Raw genomic sequence first — 24172 nt, 5'->3', positions numbered from 1 at the left:
AATGGTTGGTCAAGATTACGAGCAAACAACATATGTCAATTCAGCAATAAAATCTGAATCAATTTTCTATTGAAAAATCATATCATAAATTACATAATATTTTTTTTTTGTGGATTTTTCCCCTTTTTCACCCAATTTGGATGCCCAATTCCCAGTGCGCTTTTAAGTCCTCGTGGTGGCGTAGTGATTCGCCTCAATCCGGGTGGCGGAGGATGAATCCCAGTTGCCAGTCTGAGACCATCAACCCGCGCATCTTATCACGTGGCTTGTTGAGCACGTTGCCACGGAAACATAGCGCGTGTGGAGGCTTCACGCCACCCACCTCGGCATCTGCGCTCAACTCACCACGCGCTCCACCGAGAATGAACCACATTATAGCGACCACGAGGAGGTTACCCCAGGTGACTCTACCCACCCTAGCAACCAGGCCAATTTGGTTGCTTAGGAGACCTGGCTGGAGTCACTCAGCACACCCTGGGATTCGAACTAGCGAACTCCAGGGGTGGTAGCATAAATTACTCTTCTTAAAAAAAAAAAAAAAAAAAATTTTTTTTAAAAAACTGCTTCCATTCCTAGAGCCGATTTTTCCATTCATAAGTATACCAGTGACCGGTCGCATCCTAAGTGCGCTACTCATTTAAAGCACACAAAGAAATTTGAGTTTGGCCAGAGACTATTTAGCATAGACGGCCACTTCTATTAAAACGAATGGGAGAAATTGGAACGCCCAATCAAGGAGCTCGCGGCCAACGGTCAACGGATGTAAAAAGGAAGTCCCGCCTTACAGGTAAAAGAGCCAATCACCTTTTAGATACAGACATCGCCTGCCAATCACCTCGAGAACGCGCATGCGCATTAGCTATACAAGCCGGGAAAATTTTGTTTTTTTAGTGTAATATAAGGTAAAGAAGCACAATTTACGATACCAGTTTTATCAGGTTTTACTGCTCATTTTAAATATGTTCTTTGATCTTAATCTTGACAAACCAATTTTTGAGATTTCGGTGTTCCCCCATTCATGTAGATAGGAGCTGCACTGTCATGACTGGAAATAGCTTCCCAGCAGCTTTCCAGAGATGGCCGACAGTGGACTGACTTGTTAGAAAGGCTTTGGTTTGGAGTTAGCATGTTGCTAAGTTAATGATGTGATACTGTAATATAATTTAAATTAGATTGAACTCTTGTTTTGTTGATACTTTTAAAGGAATATTCCGGGTTCAATACAAGTTAAGCTCAATCAACAGCATTTGTGGCATAATGTTGACTACCACAAATTTATTTTGACTCATTCCTGCTTTTCTTTAAAAAAAGCAAAAATCAGGTTACAGTGAGGCACTTACAATGGAAGTGAATGGGGCAAATTTTTGGAGGGTTTAAAGGCAGAAATGTGAAGCTTATAATTTTATAGGAGGCCTGGGTAGCTCAGGCAGCATTGACGCTGATTACCACCCCTGGAGTCGTGAGTTCGAATCCAGGGCGTGCTGGGTGATGCCAGCCAGGTCTCCTAAGCAACCAAATTGGCCTGGTTGCTTGGGAGGGTAGAGTCACATGGGGTAACCTCCTCGTGTTCGCTATAAGTGGTTCTCGCTCTCAATGGGGCGCGTGGTAATTTGTGTGTGGATCGCGGAGAGTAGCATGAGCCTCCACATGCAGAGTCTCCGCGGCGTCATGCACAATGAGCCATGTGATAAGATGCGCGGATTGACTGTCTCAGAAGCGGAGGCAACTGGGACTTGTCCTCCGCCACCCAGATTGAGGTGAGTAACCACGCCACCAAGAGGACCTACTAAGTAGTGAGAATTGGGCATTCCAATTTGGGAGAAAAAGGAGATAAAAATAAATAAAAATTAAGCTTATAATTTTATTAAAGCACTTACATTAATTCTTCTGTTAAAGCTCATTATTTGAGTTGCAAAGTTGTTTAAATTGTCATTTTACATAGTCTTGGCAACAAAGGTGTACAATTGGCTGTAACTTTACAAAGAAAAGGTTAGTAAGTGATTTTATCACACTAAAATAATTTTAGCACACATATTGTTTGTCTTGTGGCTATACTTTAAAAAAAAAATATGGAGAATTTTAACATTCAGAAATTGGTCTAAGGCATTCTGTGCCTCGCCTGTGGATTGTGTTTAGAATTCTGGGTTTTGTACTGCCGTAGCCTGTTTTGCATATTCAATTGGCTTGACTTGCAGTCAGCTTATTGGACTTTTAATGGGTATGTTTGTAGAGTGTGAGTGATAAGCTATACATGTATACAGAACACTCAAACAAAAGGGGGGGGTTATGCATTTCTATACGTTTTCTATCCCAACATACACAGACACATGCACTTTCTCAAACAACATCAGGATGGCCACAATACCATCAGTCCCATGCTTGTTTACCTGTTACCATGGCAGCAGTGAAGAGGCCCAAGCTGACTGGGGTCATTGAGAAAGAATTCTTGAGAAGTGATGAAAGCAGAAAGGCATGCTGGGACTGATACACTTAAAACATCCATACATTAGCATACCTGCCTGTTGCGGATAAGTGTTTGCTGGCTTAAAGGGTGTTGCCACCTGTGTGTCTATTTGCACCATGTGTTTTCCAGACCACACATCCTGCTCGGGTGCTGATAGGGAATTTCTGTGTTTTTGTTTCTTTGCTTCACTGTGCCATTCACTCCTCCTCATTTCTGTAGTTTATTACCGACTGATACAAGGAAATAAAATGTGCTGTCCTCCCCCTCTTCTCTCTGTCCTCCTTGTATTCTGATGATCTGGTGAAATCCTGAAACTGATCATTAACTTTGGTCAAGCTAACAAACTCATTATTAATGCTTGCATTACTATTGCTCATACTTCAGACTGATCTCACATTGAATTCTGAAACAGTAGGTTGACTTTTCTTTAGCTGAAATCAGTCTGCACTTATCGAAATGTGAAACACTGCCTTCAGTGGCCAAAGCGGTAAGTGTTGTTGGGCGAATGGGCACACATGTGAGCTGCATTTACTGGGTGAAATGTAACCGAGGGGCACCAAAAGGGACTTGTGAAGCAAGTTGTTTTCACCTATATAGGCTGTAATACAGTGAAGAGGAATGCATATTTACACCCCAACCCAAACCAAAACCTAACTGTCAGTGGAAAATGTAATATTATAGGGAAAAATGCAACCTCCGAATCACACTCGTCACTGATTATGCGAACGGGATTGCTTCCTGGTTTCAACTCGGGATCCGAACATGTGTCTCCTACACTGCTGCTGTAGGTTGAGCCACAGGGGAAGGTAAACACACTGGAGCAGATGCAAAAAGTCTGATGTGAGATGCTGCTTGCCAGTGGCCGATTCTAAGGAACTGGAACTCTCGGAAATAGGCCTTTCGCGATTATTAAATAATCATCTGATTTTGGTTATTTGAGATGACCGTGATTATTGTGCACTTCAAATTCCAATCACATCTTGATGCCCAAATGAGGGAATTTTAAGGGAACATATAAATGCCATGAACACCATGCCATTTGTGTGTCACTCAGTTGAACTCTGAGCGATCACTGAGCCGCACCGCGGACGTCAACCTGAGCAGCTCTTGTCCTGAAGAGCACGTGAAGCAGATCTCAAGCGCTCTGATGCACGTGCCAAACTCCCATGAAAATATAAACAAACGAATATAAACTTTGATAGTACACAAAGCGCTCCGGCTTCACTTTAAATGATCGTGTAATGGCAAATATAACTGGTCATAGCGGGTTCATAACTTCATACGTGCAGCGTTAATGATGCGCAGTGACTCAGAGGAGGAGACGCACGCTTACTATATTTCTGTGGATTGATGAAATGATGAAACGAAATCTCAAAGGTTTTGCTTCATGAGAAATAAGGGTTTGTGGGTTTAATTAAAGAGCATTAAAATAACGTGTGAAAGTGAAGAGCTTAGGACAGAAATATCTTACTATTCCATAATATAATATAATATACAAATAATAAATACATATTTTATATAATATTTTTTATAAAAAAATAGTTCCAAAAACAACAATTTAAATGTAAAATTGACCAAAACTAAAGTTGACCAAAAAGAGAGACATATTTTAAGTATTTAGAAATATTTTGATATTGAAAATATTTTTCATGTCATTCAAAAGTTTTTAAAGCCTTAAAAGGAAATCATATTTCACTATTTTATTATTTGATTTATATATTTGAAGTAAAATATGTAAAACAAAAGCACACATGCACCTTAATAAATATGAGAATTTATAGCACAATTAATCGTGAAAGCCCAAAAACAGATAATTAATCGTCATAATCACAATTATTTGTCTAACAATTAATCGTAAGCCAAATTTCATAATCGTGACAGCCCTACTCTGAAACAACATGTCGACTTCCTGTGTGATCATGTTGCATACTTACTGTAGGGTTAGGTATTTTAACAAACCCCTAAACCTAATGTTTAACCCTAACTTTATTCTTTATACATACACTTTCTGTTCTGTTCTCTCACTGGTACCTTTTTTGTGCTCTTGCCAGTGTGCAAAATATGTGCAATCAGTGTCCAATCAGAATAGCAAATTCTGTAAAAAAATAAATAAAGCTTGCTGCAATTTAGAAATTGCACATGCTTATGTTGCGATTTTATTGTGAGTGCGAATAATTAACTACTAACAACCTCTTAGGTTGTTGATTAGCATAGCAACCAATGCCCTGGCAACCACCCACAACAGTGAATTTTGCACAAGCAAGCACCAGTCATTTTCTACAGAAATTAGGGTCTTTGTGTGCCGATATGATATCTGATTATGTTTAAAATGACAACAAACTTTATTCTCTATGCTTCTACGTGTCTTACATGTTTCAGAGTAACTTGTCCCAGTAATAAACAAAACACTGAAACAGAAAGCACATTTTTAACTCCCATTAACTGAATTCTGAAAAGCCTTCTGTCAGGCTCACATTAAATTGATAAGATTTCTTAATTTGAATATTCTTAACTCGCATTAACTGAATGTTTGGTAGAGACATCTCTAGTAAAAATCTAAGCCTACTTTGTCTTGAAGATTTGAATCGAACTACAATTTGTTGATTACTTCCACTGAGATCAATTGATGAGTCAGCTAATCATATTAGTCTCCTTTTTGTTCACTAGTCACCTGCTGCCTACAGGCTGTTTCTAATATTGGCTTCTAGATTCATTTTATTGTATCACTCATTACACACAATTTCCATTCCTCTCATAGCTTTCTCTTTGGGAACCTCCCTGTTTGCCTCACCTGACTTGCAGAGGTGTGGTTCAGGAAAGCAACCCTACACAGGTGGAATAGATTCTAGACAATGTTGTTACTTATGTGTTTGAGAATCCAACCTTTCTCTGTCTTTACACTCTTTCGATCCCCCTTTCCTCAAACCACATATTTGTTTACTTTTCCATTCATGCCATCAGCTGGGTGAATCATGGCACAGGCGTGGGTTTGTGTTTTATTGATACCTATGACGTCTGCAGCTTTTATTGCAGTTTCAGTTTTAAGGAGGAGCCGCTTTAATAAGGGAGAGGAATTCCAGGGTCAGGGAATGTCACGCTGATACACAGGAACGTACCGAAGCGCTGGAACAGTGTTATGTCATCATGCCTCAGAAGAAAAGGGAACTGCAATCGGCCCAGTGCCTCTCTGGTGTTGTCAATGAAGTGGAGAGGGAAGGGAGATTATAGAGAGAGATGAATTAGTAATGGATGAAGGAGAGGTGGAGGGTAGGGCTACATGATTATGATAAAAATCATAATTAAGGATTATTTCCCCTGATATTGTAATTGCGATGAATTTCGATTAATATAATTTGCATTAAAATAAAAATTTTGTGTGGGGTATCTTTGTCATATTCTTTATGTATATTACACATCCATAGTTAGCTGCAGGATTGGGGGAAGGCGTCACACTGTGTGGAATGTGGTCAGACTCGGATCTCCTCTGCTAGATAGATTAGACAGGACAGCAGGAATGAAGCAGTCAGTGAACATGTAGAGGTGCAATGAGCAACCAGACATGGAAAGAGGCAAAGAAAACATGGGAGGCACAGAGATATTGTTATTTACTTTTTTGCCATTAACAATTTGTATTGATTCCAAAATTAAAATTAACACAGACAACACATGAAAACACTGAATCAACTTTTATCCATATATGCCCCCCCACCTTCCCTCCCATCACCCAACATACATCCCAGTGGTCAGACATTAAATAACAACAGACACACATATAAACATGCAGTTCAAAGAAAATACTCTATGACATAAAAAGACAAAGAAATTAACCAACCGAAAAAAATAAAAAAGATTACACATATTAATTACAGAAATTACCCAATTGTCCCTCTCCACTACTCCTCCCCCTCAACCCCCCAGTAAGGCCAAATATGTGCCCCACTTCCTGCCATAATCACCCAACCTGCCCAGTAGTCTATATGATATCTCCTCAAAAGCCGCCACTCTGCCCAACTCGGTGCACCACTCATGAAATGAGGGTGCACCCGGTGACTTCCATCCCCTGAGGATCACCTGCCTGCCGATCATCACGAAGGTAAGGACCCAGTTTTTTATGTGTTTATTTATAATATTAATACCCGCCCCATCACCCAAAATACAAAGTCTGGGGCAGAATAAAATCTGAGTGACCAAGACCTCACAGACAAATCTCTGAACCCCAGACCAAAACTCCTGAATCTCAACACAGGACCAAAAAACATGGGCCATGTCACCATCCTCCAACTGGCATCGCCAGCAGTAGGTTTGTCTTTAAGGCCAAGCCTATACAGTCTAGAGGGGGTCCAATAAAGACGATACATAATCTTAAATTGAATGAGGCGCACCCTTGCATCTCTAGACATAGACTTGACATTTTTAAAAATCCTACCCCATTCTCCATCTTCTAGTACTAAATTCAGGTCTCTCTCCCATAACTTCTTAAGAGAGGTTAGAACCCCATCCCCTAGACTCTGAATTAGCCAGCGAATAGTACGCTGGAGCTTCATGACCTTTTCTAAAAGCAGCAAGCACCATCTCAAGAGTGTCTGCCGCTTTAGGGGGCTGCGTACGTCACCCAAAGGTGGTACAGAGTAGATGCGCAGCTGTAAGTACCTGAAGAATTGAGATCTGGGAATCCCAAACCACTGTATTATATTTTCAAAGGATCTCAACGCTCCATCTTCTTACAGGTCACCCAGCGTAGTAACACCCTTCTCAATCCATTCTGTCCAGCAGAAAGGGGACTTGTTAATGCACAATTTCGGGTTTAACCAAATACTTGCGGCAACATTCAGATAAATGTCAGAGTTGAACACGCGAGAACACTAAATGCATGTTTGAGATAACGGGATATGTCTTTACTTCTCTGGACATCTTGGTGGAAAGACTTTGCAATGGCAAGATAGGGGCAAGGACCTCCTGTTCAATAAATAGCCAGTGAGGGGCTCTCTCAGGTTGAAGTGACAAATGTGCCAAATGTCTGAGACCAAAAGCATAATAGTAATACAAAATCTTGGGGAGACCTAACCCACCTTTGTCAACTGGCCTGTGTAACTTGTTAAAATGCATCTGAGGACGTTTACCATTCCAGATAAAGGATTTAGCAATATTATCAAATTGTTTAAAATAAAAGAGGGGAACTTCAATGGGGAGAGACTGTAGTAGGTAGTAGGAATGCAATTCATTTTAATAACATTAACCTTCCCAATCATAGATAAATGTAATGAAGCCCACCTGCCCACATCGCTCGAAAACCTTTTTATTAAGGGGTCAAAATGAACTCTAACTAAATCAGACAAATTCGCTGGGAATAAAATGCCCAAATACTTAATGCCTTGTTTGGGCCACTGGGAGATGCCCGGCTGGAAGACTGTCACTGGACAGTACGCTTTCAGAGCCAAAGCTTCGGATTTAGACCAATTGACTCTGTATCCCGAAAATTTAGAAAAGGAATTGATAATTCTGTAGAGGCAAGGCATAGATCTAGTAGGGTCGGAGACGAATAATAAAATATAATCTGCGTAAAGTAAAAGCTTATGTGCCACACCTCCCGCCATCACCCCTGGAAAATCCTCCTCCTTTCTTATCGCGGCTGCTAATGGTTCCAGGGCAAGACAGAACAATAATGGGGAAAGAGGGCAACCCTGCCGGGTGCCCCTATCCAGAGTAAAATAATCTGAAATTAATCCATTTGTTTGTACTGCTGCTACAGGGTGTCTATAAAGTAACTTAATCCATCCAATAAAAGTATTTCCGAACCCATATATTTCCAAAATCTTAAAAAGATAATCCCATTCTACCATATCAAATGCATTTTTGGCTTCAAGTGAGATGGCAGCGACCGGAGTCTCATCATTCGCCACTGCAAAAGTTTCTTGGAGTGTCATGCAACAAAACAAACTCCAGCCGCTAGGTGTAGCCAACGCAAAAAGAAACAAAAATGGTGCCCAGCTTCCTTAGACAGTCGAGACAGCGAGTCAGTCCACTCACATAAGAAATGCCTGATGGTTTACTCACCCATAGTTTGTATGAAGGCCAGTGCCTTTTTGGGGCATAAAAATACTTTGCTGTCATCCTTGGTGTCTATTCTCAGTTTGGCCGGAAACATCAGTGCAAATGCGACCTTCCGTTGATGTGAGAGTTTCTTACATTCCTTGAACCGATTGCGTTTCTCTCTTGTTGAATTCGCAAAATCTGGGAAAAGATTTCCGGCTTATGGCCTGTTATGTCGAGCAGACTCAGGAAGAGCTCGTCCAGGAATTTCACCATATCTCTACCCTCTTCATGCTCAGGAATTCCAACAATCCGTATATTGTTCCTTCGGTTCCTATTTTCGAGATCTTCCAGTTTTTCCAAAATGTATTCCAAGTCTGTTTTGGACGCGGGCGGATTAGCGGATAATTCCCTTTCCAATGACTCCAGATAATCGATTCGTTCCTCAACATCTGCCACTCTTGTGACCAACTCAGAGAATTTTGTTTCCATCACCGTAATCGATCGACGTATTACAGCGAGATCCTCCAAGTCAGCAACAACCTTCGTCAGCATCACCGAGTTGTTGGACAGTTGACGCTGGATTTCTTCTCCCGACGTGCTTCCCAAATTGAGTCCCCGTCTCGCAGGGCCGCCAGGGGTTTCAGCTTGAGCACGTAAGTGTCTTTTAATGTCTCCAGAGTCTGTGGATTTTGTCTTCTTTCCGATGTTTACCTCAAAAAACAAATATGTAACTGGGTGTATCAAATCTCACCGGTTATAACATGAAAATAATTAAAAAAAACTAGTAAAGTGCGCAGAGCTAGTCGCTCACACGTCTGCTTCTCGCATGGCATCACGTGACCTCTCCGCAAGGAGGTATTGTTAGTGGGAATACACTCTGTTATTACTCTATTGTTGGGGGAAAACAGTAGGAATGTGCATGATTAATCGATTCATTGCGTACTCTATCTGCAACAGCTAGTCGACTATTAAAAACATTTCTCGAATAATGCAAATTGACTTTACCTTGCACATTTGACTGGATTATAATGCTGAATTATACTGTATTTTCTCTCTGAACTTCTGTGAATAAAACAAAAAATAAGTTTCACGTACTTGTCACACTTGTTATTTTTAACTTTTATTTTAATTTACGAGTAACCGATTACTCGTTTTTTGTCGGTTAGAGTACTCAACTACAAAATGACTCCATAATGCCCATCCTTAGAAAACAGTAGTGCAAGACCTGGTCACAGGTTAGTCCTGTTTTTGATAAAAAGGAAAGTCATTCACAAAGACAAAGTTCAGACCTTGTTCACTTTGATCTTTGTAGATTTGTGATTTTACATTTTAGGAGAGTGGTTCAAAGAACATATGCAATAGATCCCAACACAAGAGAGATGGCTTGACTCTTTATTACCTCTGTCATAAGTTTTGAATGCTAATGACGGTGTGCATTACTGCTTTATGATGCAGTTATGTATGATTAACTTCAGAGCAGTAAAACACCTTCACAACTGGACCCTGACCATGTGACCTTTACCTGTCTGAAATGTGTTGTCCTGCATATGCTTTTCAATAAGGACATTTATTAATAATTAATTTGAAAATCATATTATTTTATGTTATCATTCAAACAAGGTATTGTGACCAAATTCCTGAGAACATTCATCCCCTTGAAGGTTTTGTTGGGCCGAAGTATTAGCACTATGTCTGATCCACATTGCAACTGAGTTGTGTTGTCACATTTCAGTAGTCAGTGCTGATACCAGTGAAATGTCCTGGTTCTCAATATAAATTTCGAAACCACAGCAAAAATTTGCTAATATGGTAATGTGCTACTCCTTTAGCCTATTTAAAGTTAAATTTCAATGTTAAAAATCAGTTAAAGAAATGCATGTTTCCAAGTGTTTCTCAAATAAGTATGTTAAATGTTTTAAGTAGTTTTATTTTTTTTCCCCAAATCCCTTTTTGCTTTTTTTTTTGTTTTTACTAATTTTCCAGAATTCCATGTTTTCATCATCAAAATAGTGTCTAATCAAAATTATTCTTAAAACTTTTAACAAGTGAAAATAGAAACTTTTAAACATACCATTGCAATTTTTACAAACTTTAATTCAGTACAACAGCACTTTTGCTTGTGATATATTGCTTAATTTGTATAATTATTATTTATCATTTATTATTAATATTACTACAGTGAATATAATATTTTACTATACAGTTGTTATATATTTCTGTTGCAATTTCTTCAATTTTAGGCATCTAGCTTTTATTTTGATGTGAGTTTTTATTTTGACAAATAAACAGTCAAAATAAACAAATAAAATAAAAAAACTCCTTTTATTTAAAAAATAAATAAAAGGAGTAACAGAGCACATGTTCAAATGAGCGCGTTAGCATTTGAAAGCAGTCATGTGTCAGTCATCTTTTTTTTATTTTAGTATCAATTTGGTACCGGTACTTTTGACAACACTACAGCTTAGTACCACTGACCTGGCAAATGCTTCAACGTATCTCTAACTCAAAAATGCTCATTGTAGCAGCCCCAGTACCTTATAAACACGACTTTCTTTCCAGCCGAACTGGAACCTGTGCACCCTGTCTCCCGGAAGTTGCATAAAGCCAGCCAGTTAAATCAGAGTTTGATTTTTTTTGGCAAGTGCTTGCCAGTTTTTTTGCGCAGTATGCCTTAGATTCTCCGTGAGTGGTATGTGACTGTGCCGTCTGAACCTAAGACTAGGGTCGGCCCAAACCTGCCCAACTACAGTTACACATCCCAGGTAGCAAAACATCATGAAAGCCCATTAGAGACAGAGAATACATCAGAAAGAGAGAGAGAGAGAGAGAGAGAGGGTTTAAGATGAGGCACAGAAAGATATGAGTGGGAGAGAGAGGAATGAGCACCGTCAGCATGAATAAAACTGATGAATGCAGCAGTAGTGATGTGATGCAGAGGGAAGGAGTCATTCCACCCACACACACTCTTATTAAACATACACAAATCCCTGCACATCCTTTTCTATGGACCCTTTTCACAGATTACATGTTCCCACCTTATTTAACAACGTAAATCTAGCAAAAAAAAAAAATTATATTTGCAATTCTTTTATTATTTAGTGTAAATTTATACATTGTACTTTGTAATATATTACCCTGTAATACGTTTTAAATAACAAGTTACCACAGCTGCTGAGGGAGCGACAAAATTTGGTCTATTTCTCTCTTTTTACTATTGTTATCCAGCGCTCTCTATTTTTGTATTTTGAAAAGCTGTAAAAGCTTAATCGTGGATTTTTTTTTTTTTTTCTTTTGCTGTTGGAGCAAACAGGTAAGCAAAATTATATTTGCTGTGGTCTCCCATTCACCGCCATTCAAGTTTACCCTGCGTTTACTACCGCTATGCAAACCTGGATATGTGAAAAGGGTCCAGTAGAAGCTAAGCATGGTTGAGCCTGGCTAGTACCTGGATGGGAGACCTCCTGGGGAAAAACTAAGGTTATTGCTGGAAGAGGTGTTAGTGAGGCCAGCAGGGGGTGCTCACCCTGCGGTCTGTGTGGGTCCTAACACCCCAGTGTAGTGATGAGGACACTATACTGTAAAAAGGCACTGTCTTTCGGATGAGATGTTAAACAGAGGTCTTGACTCTCTGGGGTCATTAAAATCCCAGGGCACTTCTCGTAAAAGAGTAGGAGTGTAACCCCGGTGTCCTGGCCAAATTCTCCCCCTTGGCCCTTATCAATCATGGCCTCCTAATAATCCCCATCCATTAATTGGTTTCATCACTCTACTATTTCCTCTCCACCAATAGCTGGTGTGTGTGGTGAGCATACTGGCGCACTATGGCTGCCGTTGCATTATCCAGGTGGATGCTGCACACTGGTGGTGGTTTAGGAGAGTCCCCTGTTCACTGTGTAAAGTGCTTTGAGTGTAGTGTCAGAAAAGTGCTATATAAATGCAATGTTCAATAGAAAGGTAGCTATATTTAGCAGGTTGACCCTTCTGAAAGCAGATATTGCATACAAAACTGTAAAGCCCCTTGAAAATCAAAAGCTCCAACCGGTTTGCCCACCTGTAAATAATCTGTACGTATTACTTTTGAACACAAATTTGCTTATTTCTTCACTGTTTTCTGTACATCTGTTTGTATCTTGTATTTTATGTGTATCTGCCCCTAAATGGCACATAAACACCCCAAACATTGGTTGGCCCCTTTCTTTGTCAGACAGTCTGCAAAGTGGACCAGGACCAGACTTTATGCTGATAGTCAAAAGGGTTGTGACTCGTGAGAGGAGGGTTAATGAATGGCATCAGGTCTTCCACAATCCCACAGTTCACAGAAAAGACCAAACATGAAGATGATGCGTTGGATGCTCAAGATTGTTTACACATAATAACCCATTTGCCATTTGTATCAGAAACAACAGCAGCAGCATGCACTGCTGTAAATATTTTCATGTGAGTTGCTTACTCTGTGCATCTCATCATCTCACTCTTCCCAAATTTTTCTCTGAGTGTAGTTAATCCTCAAGGACTTTGTTTCAACGTTTCAATGCTTACAGTCTTTGCTCTCTCTGTTATCAGTAGAGGTCTTACTTTATCTCAACAGTACCACAGAAGTATGCACACAGTGAGCCCAGAATAGCACCACCTCAGAAATTTTTCTCTGTTGAAAAGTTTTTTTTTTCACCCATCAGCCCTCGCTCTGCCTCTCTGTCATACTCGTTCTCTCATTCTCTCTCCCTTCCCTGATAAGCACTCATTATAGGCCTCTTTCCACCCCCTCTTCTCCCCTCTCCTCTATTGCGCTGTGACTGGAACGGGATGGCACACACTCAATATCTGGGAGACGTCTGGACTTAAAGGGATAGTTCACCCATAAAATGACAATTGTCATCATTTAGTCACCCTATACCCATATTACTTTATTTCTTCCGTGGAACAGAAATGGAAATGTTAGGTAGTGTTGGCCTCAGTTACCATTCATTTTGATTGCATCTTTTTTTACATTCAGTAAAAGTGAATGCTGACTGAGGCTGTCAGTCCCTAACTTTCTACCTAACATCTGCTTTTGTATTCTAAGAAAGAAAGAAAGTTTGAACAACACAAGCATGTGTAAATGATGACAGAATTTTCATTTTTGGGTGAACTATCATTTTAAGAAGAAGAAATATCTCCACAGATGCTTTCATACCGTCAGCAGCTGCTGGCCTGAATAATTTGTGCATGCATTTCTCTGTAAGCTGCTTTGTGGAGTGAGACAGTAAACAGAAGGTAGCGCAGTAACAACATGCAAAAAAAAAAAAAAACCAAAAAACTGAATGAGACATTCACAAAAGTGAAATATGAGCCACTGCAGCCTTCATATAGCCTGCCACAAAGCTGCTGAATATTGGATGAGATGAGTCCGTATCTCTCAGTTTGCGAGGACCAGAGACGCGATGTGCCATCTCTATTGTTTTCACACCCCTTGTGGGATGTTGCTCACAAACTTGCCTGTGTACCCTGTATACCTTTGAACTAAGAGTGAATGCTCAAATATGCAGCGTCAATAACCAAACCATGTGACATCTGGATGGAAACAGATGAGTTGCACATTACTCTATGGCTGTTATTCAAACTTATTCAAATGAAAACTCATTCATTTGCTGCATCCAAATATCCATACTTGGCTAATCCATACTATTTAGTATACCAAAAACAGTATCCCAATGGAGTAGTATGTTCAGATCCTCAGTATTCATTAAGCAGTAAGCGAGAAATACCCCAGATGACCTGCTATTTCCGATGAGATTCTGAAGTGTTGATCAACTGGACACTTTACTATCCCAGAAATCATTGTCAGCTGAGGTGACCTAACATCAAAACGCTAGATTTAAAAGAATGGTGGTGAACCACGAGCGAGCTAAACTCATACAGTTAATACCAAGAAAGTTATTCCTTGTGCTTAAATGGTGTTTGTTTAACAAAACCATAGCGGATTATTTACACGGCTGTTGTTCTTACATCATGTATTTGGGTTTAAGGTTAAAGTGTATAGTGTGTAGTGGATCATTTGGGACACAGCTCTGGTATCCTCTAACAGGAGATGCTTCCACTGCCATGGTCAACAGTGACCACAGTGTCAGATAAAGCCAGTGTCACATTTCTGCTGCCATATTGACACTAGATTTGTTTAGACTAGTTAGGAGTGCACTCAATAATAATTCTCTCAACATTTACTCACCCTTATGCCGTCCCAAACTTGTATGACTCTCTTTTTGCGGAACACAAACAGAACACACTTCCTTATGCTTAGTGCATGTCCATGTGTCAAGCTTCAAATCATAATTGCGCAGAAAAGCATTGCCGAAGCATAACTGACATAAAAGCAAAACAATGTTCCTCCGCATGTAACTTTGCGCACAATGTGCTCCCACGGTCGCGAGAGACAGACGCAGATTATTGATGTGAGTGCATCCCGCCAAGGTGACATAAGCACAATACACTCACGCCAGTACAAGACAAGACATGAAACATGAGTGTCCGGATCCCAACACCAATACCGAACCAGACAGGGAAGTCAGGATCCAGACACCATGCTCCGGACATGAGACACGAGACCAACCGAAAAGCCCACAGCATGTAAATCAAAACCGAAGCCGTGCGCTCACACAAAGACAGACTGAACATGGAGCATGAGTGTCTGGATCCCGACACAGACCGAAACTGAACCAGACAGGGAAGTCAGGATCCAGACACTATGCTCACTATGAAACGAGACAGACCAAAGAGTGCACGACAGGGAAATCAAAACCGAAACCGTGTGCTCACACAAAGACGGACAGCGAAACACAAGACAGACATGGGACGATATCACGGGCCTGTCACACAAAAACCCAGACTGACAGAGTGACAGGACTGTGACAGTTACTGTTGTTAATATCATCATTTTTAAGTGCATCCCAACCTCAAAATCAATGCTGTACTGTCAAATGTGCATTTCAATGCACATAACATGTAATATTATTTGCACAGGTGCTACCAAAGCAGGTGCTGGTGCCACATTTTCAACGGGCCCTTTGAGGGCACAAATAAACCCTGATGTGGCCCAGGCTGAAATTAAGTTTGACACCCCTGTTTTAATCTATTCTTTGACCAACATGCGTTAATACGTGTCTGGCGTTTCGGGCTTGTGGACGTGCTAACAACAGCACTGCTACTGAAAAAAATCCTAGGGGAAACACTGTATAGTATGTAAAACGTTTTTATGTAAAAATATTAGGACTCGGACCTGTTGTCTTTGTTCCCTTAAAAAGAAAAGTCTTATGGTGGTACCATGGTACAGTAATGGCTTCATGGTACATTGTTATATACCATGATACTGAATGATCACCGTGTTCATGCACCATAAAAGAATGCAATGGTAGTACCGTGTAACTTTTGGTTCTCTAGTGTTGTACTGCTGTGGGCCACAATTCAGAGATAATTGATCATATCTCCTGGCCTGCCTCTAATGATTATAGAGAACCCAATGCATGATGTGCGTTTAATAAAGGCCTGCATGCCCATGAGGAGAAATGGCTTTTTGTGTTTCTGTGTAATTAGAACACCAAACTGTCTCCGTCATGTTTGTAATGACCCATTATGACCGGCCTGGTTTCTGTAGTGAAGGCGTCAGGTTTCACAAAGAGCCAGCTGTACTTCGTTAAGGAAGTAGAGTTTTGTGTGCGACTGAATGTTTATTAATATGTCGCTGTATTGTCCGTATATCATAGGCTGCTTTGATGCTTGCTCTCACTTTATTTTTATTTAGCTTTCGGTCTCTTAACCTCTGAGTGTACAGAAAATTTAGTTTGTGCCTGTTTGAGTGGCCCTCAGGGACTTCCAATGCTACCCTTTAACAGTGACTATGAAGCTATTGTTAGGCTCAATGCTTATATGGAAGAGTGGAGCAGATAAGGGAAGGAAGAAAGGAGAGGAGCACTGCCAGAGAGGAAAAGAGATCCTCATGCATGCTCCACTGCTCCAGCCAAACATGCATTGCTAAGACTTGTGTGTGCATGCTAGTACTTGGAAATGTTTGTGTTTGTGAATACACCTGAGCTCTATTATGCCCAAATGAGATTTTTATTATGTCTGCAGGTATTTAAGGCAGGTTGCCAAATGTTTGTTAAGATTTCTACATACGGCTGCATATTTTAACTAAACACAAGGATGATCCAGGTAGTTTTCTGGTGGGAACTGGAAGTGGGGGGGACATGTACCCTCACTGAACAATCAATCTTGTGTGTGTGTTTTGACTATATTTGGGCTTCAAGAGATTCTACACTGCAAGCACTGAAGTCAAATGCGTTAACATAAATCAGTTGCTCACATGCTATACACAGTTACATGCTCCTTATTAAAGAAACACCACAAAAAAAGATACATAGAGGAGATCACTATAAGAAACAAACCCTGTCTGACCTAGATGAGAAAGATCAATACACAACATAAATGTGATGTTAATAATGATCTCATAACGTAGGTGATTTTTGTTAATGATTACAGCTCCTAGGTTAAACATTGTTCTCTTCGAGTTAATGGGAGTTCTGAAAAATACAAGCCTTTTTTTCACATTCCTGCTTTTGAACTTTCTCAGATTCCTACTTTTACTCGCATAAAGAAATACTCAAGATCAAAAAGGAATAGGATAGGAAGGGAGAGAGAGAGAGAGTATGCATGTCTTGCAGGTGAATGTCCAAGCTATACTGGCTGTGATTAAGCCTCTGAGGAATTCATACATGGCAGCTGAGAGAGAGAGGTTGAAAGGAGGCTTGGGTTTACAGTAGATTACACATTAGCTGAGGGGCGGAGGGAAACTAACAAGCAGGCATTCTCTGCAACGGTATCCCCCTGTAGGTCTCTCCTTACAAAGCTGTGGGAATAGTCCGACAAGAGCAAAGAAACCCATTTACAGTGTGCACATGTTAAAAATACTTCATCTGCACAGATAATAAAGATCGGATGTGATGGTTAGAAAATGTTCAAATGAAATGTAGAATTATTTTTTTTTTTTAAATGTTCTATTCTATTTTTTTTAAATTATGTTAAAATATAATTTATAAAATCCTAAATGAAATTAAAAAAGAAAAATCAATTATTGCTAATCAATAAAAAATAAATGCCCAGTTCCCATAACTTAGTAGGTCCTCGTGGTGGCACGGTTACTCACCTCAATCCAGGTGGCGGAGGAAAGTTGCTTCCACTTCTGAGACAGTCAATCTGCGCATCTTATCACGTGGCTCATTGTGCATGACACCGTGGAGACTCCGCATGTGGAGGCTCATGCTACTCTCCGTGAGACACGCACAACTTACCACGTGCCCCATTGAGAGCAAGAACTACTCATCGCGACCACGAGGAGGTTATCCCATGTGACTCTACCCTCCCTAGCAACTAGGCCAATTTGGTTGCTTAGGAGAGCTGGCTGGAGTCACTCAGCACACCCTAGATTCGAACTCGCGACTCCAGGGGTGGTAGTCAGCGTCAATACTCGCTGAGCTACCCAGGCCCTTTATAGCGACTCACTTTTAAGCTTAAAAAAAGGACTTTTCAAAAAGTTTCATAGAAGTAGTCTATGGTGAATCATGTGTCATATTCCAAGTATTCTGAAGGCATTTGATAGGTTTTGGTAAGAAACAACCCAAAATATAAGTCATTTTTCAGAGAAAATCTTGACATCCGTTACACATTCATGAGTGCATGAGAGAAGCTTGTTCATGCAAGAACTTGTGTAGTTTTTAGCGCAATACAATACAAGTTCTAATCAACTATTTCTATAAAAAGTTTTGGGTTCTTTTTAAAGCTTTAAAGTGAGGTGCTCTCCATCGTAATTATATTTAAAAGACAAAACGAGATATTCATTAACTCTTTTTGTGTTCTGCATAGGTCATATGGGTAAACTATGACAGAATTTTCATTTTTGGATGCATAGTTTCTTTAAAATTAGGGTCAGGATTATTTAAAAGTATATTTTCTGCATCTATGACATGCTGTCATTACCACTGAAGATAATTAATTCCTCAGTTTGAAAAAAACGAAGAAAAAAAAAATTGTTTACAGTTACAAACTTACAGTGAAGGTCCATGGGGCAAGTGTACAACCGTTGGCCTATAGACATTAATTGTAAGCATGTAAATGCCAACAGATTTCCATTTCTAAGTATATTTACAATTTTACACATATATAATGGCCCACAAAAAAGATGCTGTCTATAGAGCTTAACTTTTATTCAAGATAAATCCTTTAAAATGCTTTGCCTGACACAAGCTTTACATATTTACATTCTTTCTTTGTCCCTTTCCTTCTTCTGTGCAGAGGAGGCAGATTACTCCGCATTCGGCACGGACACTGTGACCCGTAAGAAGACCCCAGCGGCGCTTGCTGCAGTACTTCTCCGTCCGGACGCCAACAAGAAGAAGCCTCCTATCATCATCAGCCTGCCCAAAGATTTTCGCCCAGTTTCCTCCATCATCGACGTGGACATTCTCCCAGAAACTCACCGTCGCGTCCGTCTCTACAAACACGGTCAGGAAAAACCACTGGGCTTCTACATCCGTGATGGTTCCAGCGTGCGTGTTACACCCCAGGGCCTTGAAAAGGTTCCGGGGATCTTCATCTCCCGCATGGTCCCTGGAGGCCTGGCGGAGAGCACGGGCTTGCTGGCCGTCAACGATGAAGTTTTGGAAGTCAACGGCATTGAGGTGGCTGGAAAATCCCTGGACCAAGTAACGGACATGATGATCGCGAATAGCCACAACCTCATTATAACGGTCAAACCAGCCAATCAGCGCAATAATGTGGTACGCAACGTCAATAGTGGAGGCGGGGCCACATCTGGCAGCTCAGGACGATCCTCCGACAGCAGTACCAGTTTCTATGGATACTCGGCACCAGGCTCCATGGCAATGACTCCTTCCCATATTATTCAGAACTATGAGCCAGATGATGAAAGTGAGGATGAGGAGGATTTGGTGATCGAGGGCGATGGAGAGGCTAAACTTATTCCCCTGGCACCAGCTCGGGCGACAGCCAGCTCCAGCTTGCCCACTTTGCCCAGATATGAACCCCACCTCAACCTCCGCCCTGCTAATGGTGCCATAGTAACCAGTGCGAGTGTGGGGTCCTTGAATGCCCACGACAGAGGCCTTGAGGGACGAAATCTAGAGGAGGACGGCACAGTCATTACACTGTAGAGACATGAGAAACACAATTACAATGACTGAAGCAACATACACTGTTTTGCTAAAAGTATGTGGATACCCCCTTCTATTTTGAAGACATTTTGGGTCATATAGTATATATAATCATCCTTAAACAGAATCACATGCCAGTACACACTCTTGTGTGCCATAGGACTGACAATGCATGCCTTTTATTTGGGTGAGCAGTGAATCTAGGACCAAGAGAGGTGGCCAGTCACTACAGCACCTTAAGGCACTTCTCTATAACCACAGGACCAGGTCGTTCCTATAATCAATGGAGAGCAGCACAGCACTAAAAAAAGCTGCATTATGAATAATAATGAACTTCCTGAGTCCGTTTGAATGAATGCAGATATCTGCAGGGTGTTAATGTCTGTCACATGACTAAGAATGGATCTACTTAGGCCCCATGTAAGGCACGACAATCATTGACTTTGACAAACACTCCCTTTCAAAGCCACATGACGCTAGCATTATCAAAGAGAACAAAGTACAATGGCAAACCCATCCTGTGTGTTACCATGGTAACTGACTCAGATCTGGGATCTTTGATGGTACTTTTCAACTTTAGGAGGAATGCTAAAATATGTGCTTCATCATTTCCTGTCTGCTACACTAACATGCCTCTCATGATGTCAGCTTACTGGTTCTTAATGTTTTTTTAAGGGAATCATGAACATTTATAGAGGCTAGACTTAATGTTTAGGACATGTTTTTGACTTAATGTTTTTTTTTTTTTTTTTGTAACTGTATGATCGGACATTTCAGTAAGCTTTTAGAGTGCTGCCTCAGTTGAGATACAGATTCCATGTACAGTCTCGCTCAAAAGTTTTTAATCATTGCCAAAAATACAGATTAATGTCATATTTTTCATACTGATATTTTTTTATTTGTACCACTTTTATTACTTTATGAAAAGGGCTATCTACTCTCTTTCTGCTACCTGTGGTTCCTTTTACCCATTGAATTTATGGCACATGTAATAAGGCTTGAGAACCCTCTCTGTGGGTCTGGAATATATTACCATGTTTTCATTGAGCACCTTGAAGTGGACAGTAGACTGTTTCATGTATGAAGGGTGTCTCTAATTCTCAGTCTCTGAGCAATACGCATTTGAGTGAATCATTGAGAAACAAAGTGTGATTTGCAGTGATTTCTATGATGGTTGAGCATTGCTAGAATATCCAACATCTCTTCCCTTATTAATGTTTTAGGGGTGAGAACTTGTTTTGGGGTCATCAAAGGCCAAAAACTTCAGAAATTATGTCACAATGGGGTTTGGTTTCAACATTGGCACAGGACGGGTGTGATTTGGTGGGAGCAGACTTCATTAAGATTTTGTATCTTTTTAAGATATGCTCTGCAGGCTTGCCTAGCTGAAATCTCATTGCAGAACCCCCTGTTAAGCTCACATTCAAAATTATGTTCACACTTCATGTCCATGTCTAACTTCCACACCTTAAACAATCAAACACATTGTGTGAAAGGTACGGTTTGGCCTTCCCACTTTTTCATATACACCGATCAGCCACAACATTAAATCCACCTGACTAATATCGTGTAGGTCCCACTCGCGCCACCAACACAGCTCTGGCCCATCAAGGCATGGACTCTACAAGACCTCTGAAGGTGTCCTGTGGTATCTGGTGCCAAGACTTTAGCAGCAGATCCTTTAAGTCCTGTAAGTTGCAATGTGGGGCCTCCATGGATCGGAGTTGTTGGTCCAGCACATCCCATAGATGTTAAATCGGACTGAGATCTGGGTAATTTGGAGGCCAAATCAACACCTTGAGCTCTTTGTCATGTTCCTCAAACCATTCCTGAACAATTTTTGCAGTGTGGCAGAGCGCATTATCCTGCTGAAAGAGGCCACTGCCATCAGGGAATACCGCTGCCTTGAAGGGGTGTGCATGGTCTTCAACAATCTTTAAGTAGGTGGTACGTGTCAAAGTAATATCCACATGAATGCCAGGACCCAAAGTTTCCCGGCAGAACATTTCCCAGTGCATCACACTGCCTCTGCCAGCCTGCCTCCTTCCCATAGTGTATCCTGCTGCCATCTATTCCCCAGGTAAACGATGCACACGCACCCGGCCGTCCACATGATCTAAATGAAAACGTGAATCATCAGACCAAGCCACCTTTTTCCATTGCTCCATGGTCCAATTCTGATGCTCAAGTGCCATTGTAGGCGCTTTCAGCGGTAGACAGGGGTCAGCATGGGCACTCTGACTGGTCTGCGGCTATGCAGCCCCATACGCAGCAAGCTGTAATGCACTGTGTATTCTAACACTTTTCTGTCATGGCCAGCGTTACGTTTTTCAGCAATTTGTGCTACAGTAGCTCTTCTGTATTATCGGACCAGATGAGCTAACCTTCGCTCCCCACACGCATCAGTGAGCCTTGGACGCACATGACTCTGTCGCTGGGTCACCGCTTGTCCTTAGACCACTTTTGGTAGGTACTAACCACTGCATACCGGGAACACCCCACAAGATCTGCCATTTTGGAGATGCTCTGACCCAGTTGTCTAGCCATCACAATTTAGCCCTTGTCAAATTCGCTCAGATCTTTACGCTTGACCATTTTTCTTGCTTCCAACACATGAAATTCAAGAACTGACTGATCACTTGCTGCCTAATATATCCCACCCCTTGACAGGTGCCATTGTAACTATATAATCAATGTTATTCACTTCACTTGTCAGTGGTTTTAATGTTTTGGCTGATCAATGTATATTACTGATTTCCAAAAATGAATTGCATCATGCATCTTTGTCTTCTCCATGAACAAATGTAAAGCTCTTATTTGCAAAGCGTTCCTTAAATGTTCAAATGACTTTAGTTACATATATCCCCTTTTTATGTCATTCATACATACATATCATAATAATATGCATGATTTCTGGGCACACAGCTGTATGCTTCAATGTAAGCTCTTAAGATCTCAGAGTTTGTGTGAGCGGATGCACTAAAAGAGACTGACAGGATTCAATAGTGCCTCACACTAGCCTTCGCCCTTACTGTTAGGACCTGCTGTCGGAGATTCAGCCGAACTAACCTTTCATAAGCTTCTTTTCTCTTTTTCGGTCTCTTTAAACTCACTGCTGTCTCACTTTCACAATAACTGATGAGAATCCTAAACATTGGACATTTATGAGCAGACCACATATCTGCTGTCTCACACAGAGCATTTCATGGCACTTACACTACCAAAACCTGCTTTGAGTAGCACACGCACTGTAGCTATAATCGTATAAGCTTCATTCAGATCATCCTTAAGGTACAAACGACATATTGAATGAAGTCTTGAGCTGTGTTAATTTATTTTTATATAACCACTACACATGATTTGGGATTGTAACCACAGAAATTGTATTTATTTTCAATAGACTCTATATGTATTTTTACTTGCTTTGTTTTAGCTGACATACAAACCTCATGATTATGATTCTTTTTTTTTTTTTTTTTGGATAATTTTTTTGTGTGTGTGTGTTTGTGTAATTAGACCACCAAACTGTCTCTGTCATGTTTGAACTGACCCATTATGACCGGCCTGGTTTCCATAGTGAGGGCATCAGTTTTCACAAAGAGCCAGCTGTCCATCAGCATCTTTGATGGAGCTTAATGCTAAAAAAATTTTGGGAAAGAAATATGAAGAATATAACTTGCTATTTACCAAACTGTGAATATCTTTGCATTTCTAAAGGAGACCATGTATCTATGACCACCTGCTATGGGAAACCTAGAAATGGGCTTTTAAGCATTATCATTCCTGTGTCAATTCCTCTTTTTGATAATGAGCTTACCAGATACATCTTAAGGTATAGATTTGTACTGAAATTGTCAGTATTTTCTTATTAGTACAACATGATGTAAATTTGTTTCACATAATGGAACTTTTAAAAGGATAAATACTATATTAAGACATAGCTGTACATGTATTATAGTCAAATCTTGGATGAAATAAACTAATATGTAGAAAATCGTTGATGCTTTCCCATTCTTAATTGCTTGGCATCAGCCATAAAGGACATTCATTTTATCTCTGAGAGATAATTGGTCAGTTTGAAATTTGCACAGGATGAGCAGCATTAATGTGACTGAAGAATATCTTATGCTAAAGTCACATTTCCTACATTAATTGAAGTAGACATCAAAGTTAATGTTTATGTTGGCTTTTGGAAAAGAGCTTCAAGAACTTAATTTTTTCACGACAGCCATTTGTTTGGAAGACTTGACCAAAAGCATGTTTCTCTTGGAACACAAGTCACTTATGTGAGGATGATCTGTTTCTTGAAACCTTTGGCAACTATTTAGCTTCAAGTTACAACTATTATTACGGTCAGTGATTATTGTTAAGTACAAAGCAGGAGTGCTCTTTAGGATGATTTGACATTAATGCTGATTTAGTGCTGCTTTACACATCTTTTAAAAAAAAAAAAAAAAAAAAAAAAAAAAACTTATTC

The 24172-nt window shown here is 40.4% G+C and overlaps 1 protein-coding gene across 1 annotated transcript in view; it reads left to right on the top strand.

Annotated features, from left to right (window-relative positions):
• Positions 1–23691, top strand: part of LOC127418500 (partitioning defective 6 homolog beta-like) — a 29094-nt gene extending 5403 nt beyond the window's left edge. Inside the window, exon 3 of the mRNA XM_051659093.1 lies at positions 18818–23691. Coding sequence (XP_051515053.1) covers positions 18818–19695 — 878 coding nt within the window. The 3' untranslated portion in view covers positions 19696–23691. The remainder of the gene's footprint in view (positions 1–18817) is intronic.
• The last annotated feature ends 481 nt before the right edge of the window (positions 23692–24172 follow it).

Source organism: Myxocyprinus asiaticus, chromosome 28, assembly GCF_019703515.2.
Source record: "Myxocyprinus asiaticus isolate MX2 ecotype Aquarium Trade chromosome 28, UBuf_Myxa_2, whole genome shotgun sequence".
Taxonomy (NCBI): Eukaryota; Metazoa; Chordata; class Actinopteri; order Cypriniformes; family Catostomidae; genus Myxocyprinus; species Myxocyprinus asiaticus.
The sequence above is the reverse complement of the archived record's forward strand: the minus strand, read 5'-3'. Positions and strand labels throughout refer to the sequence as shown.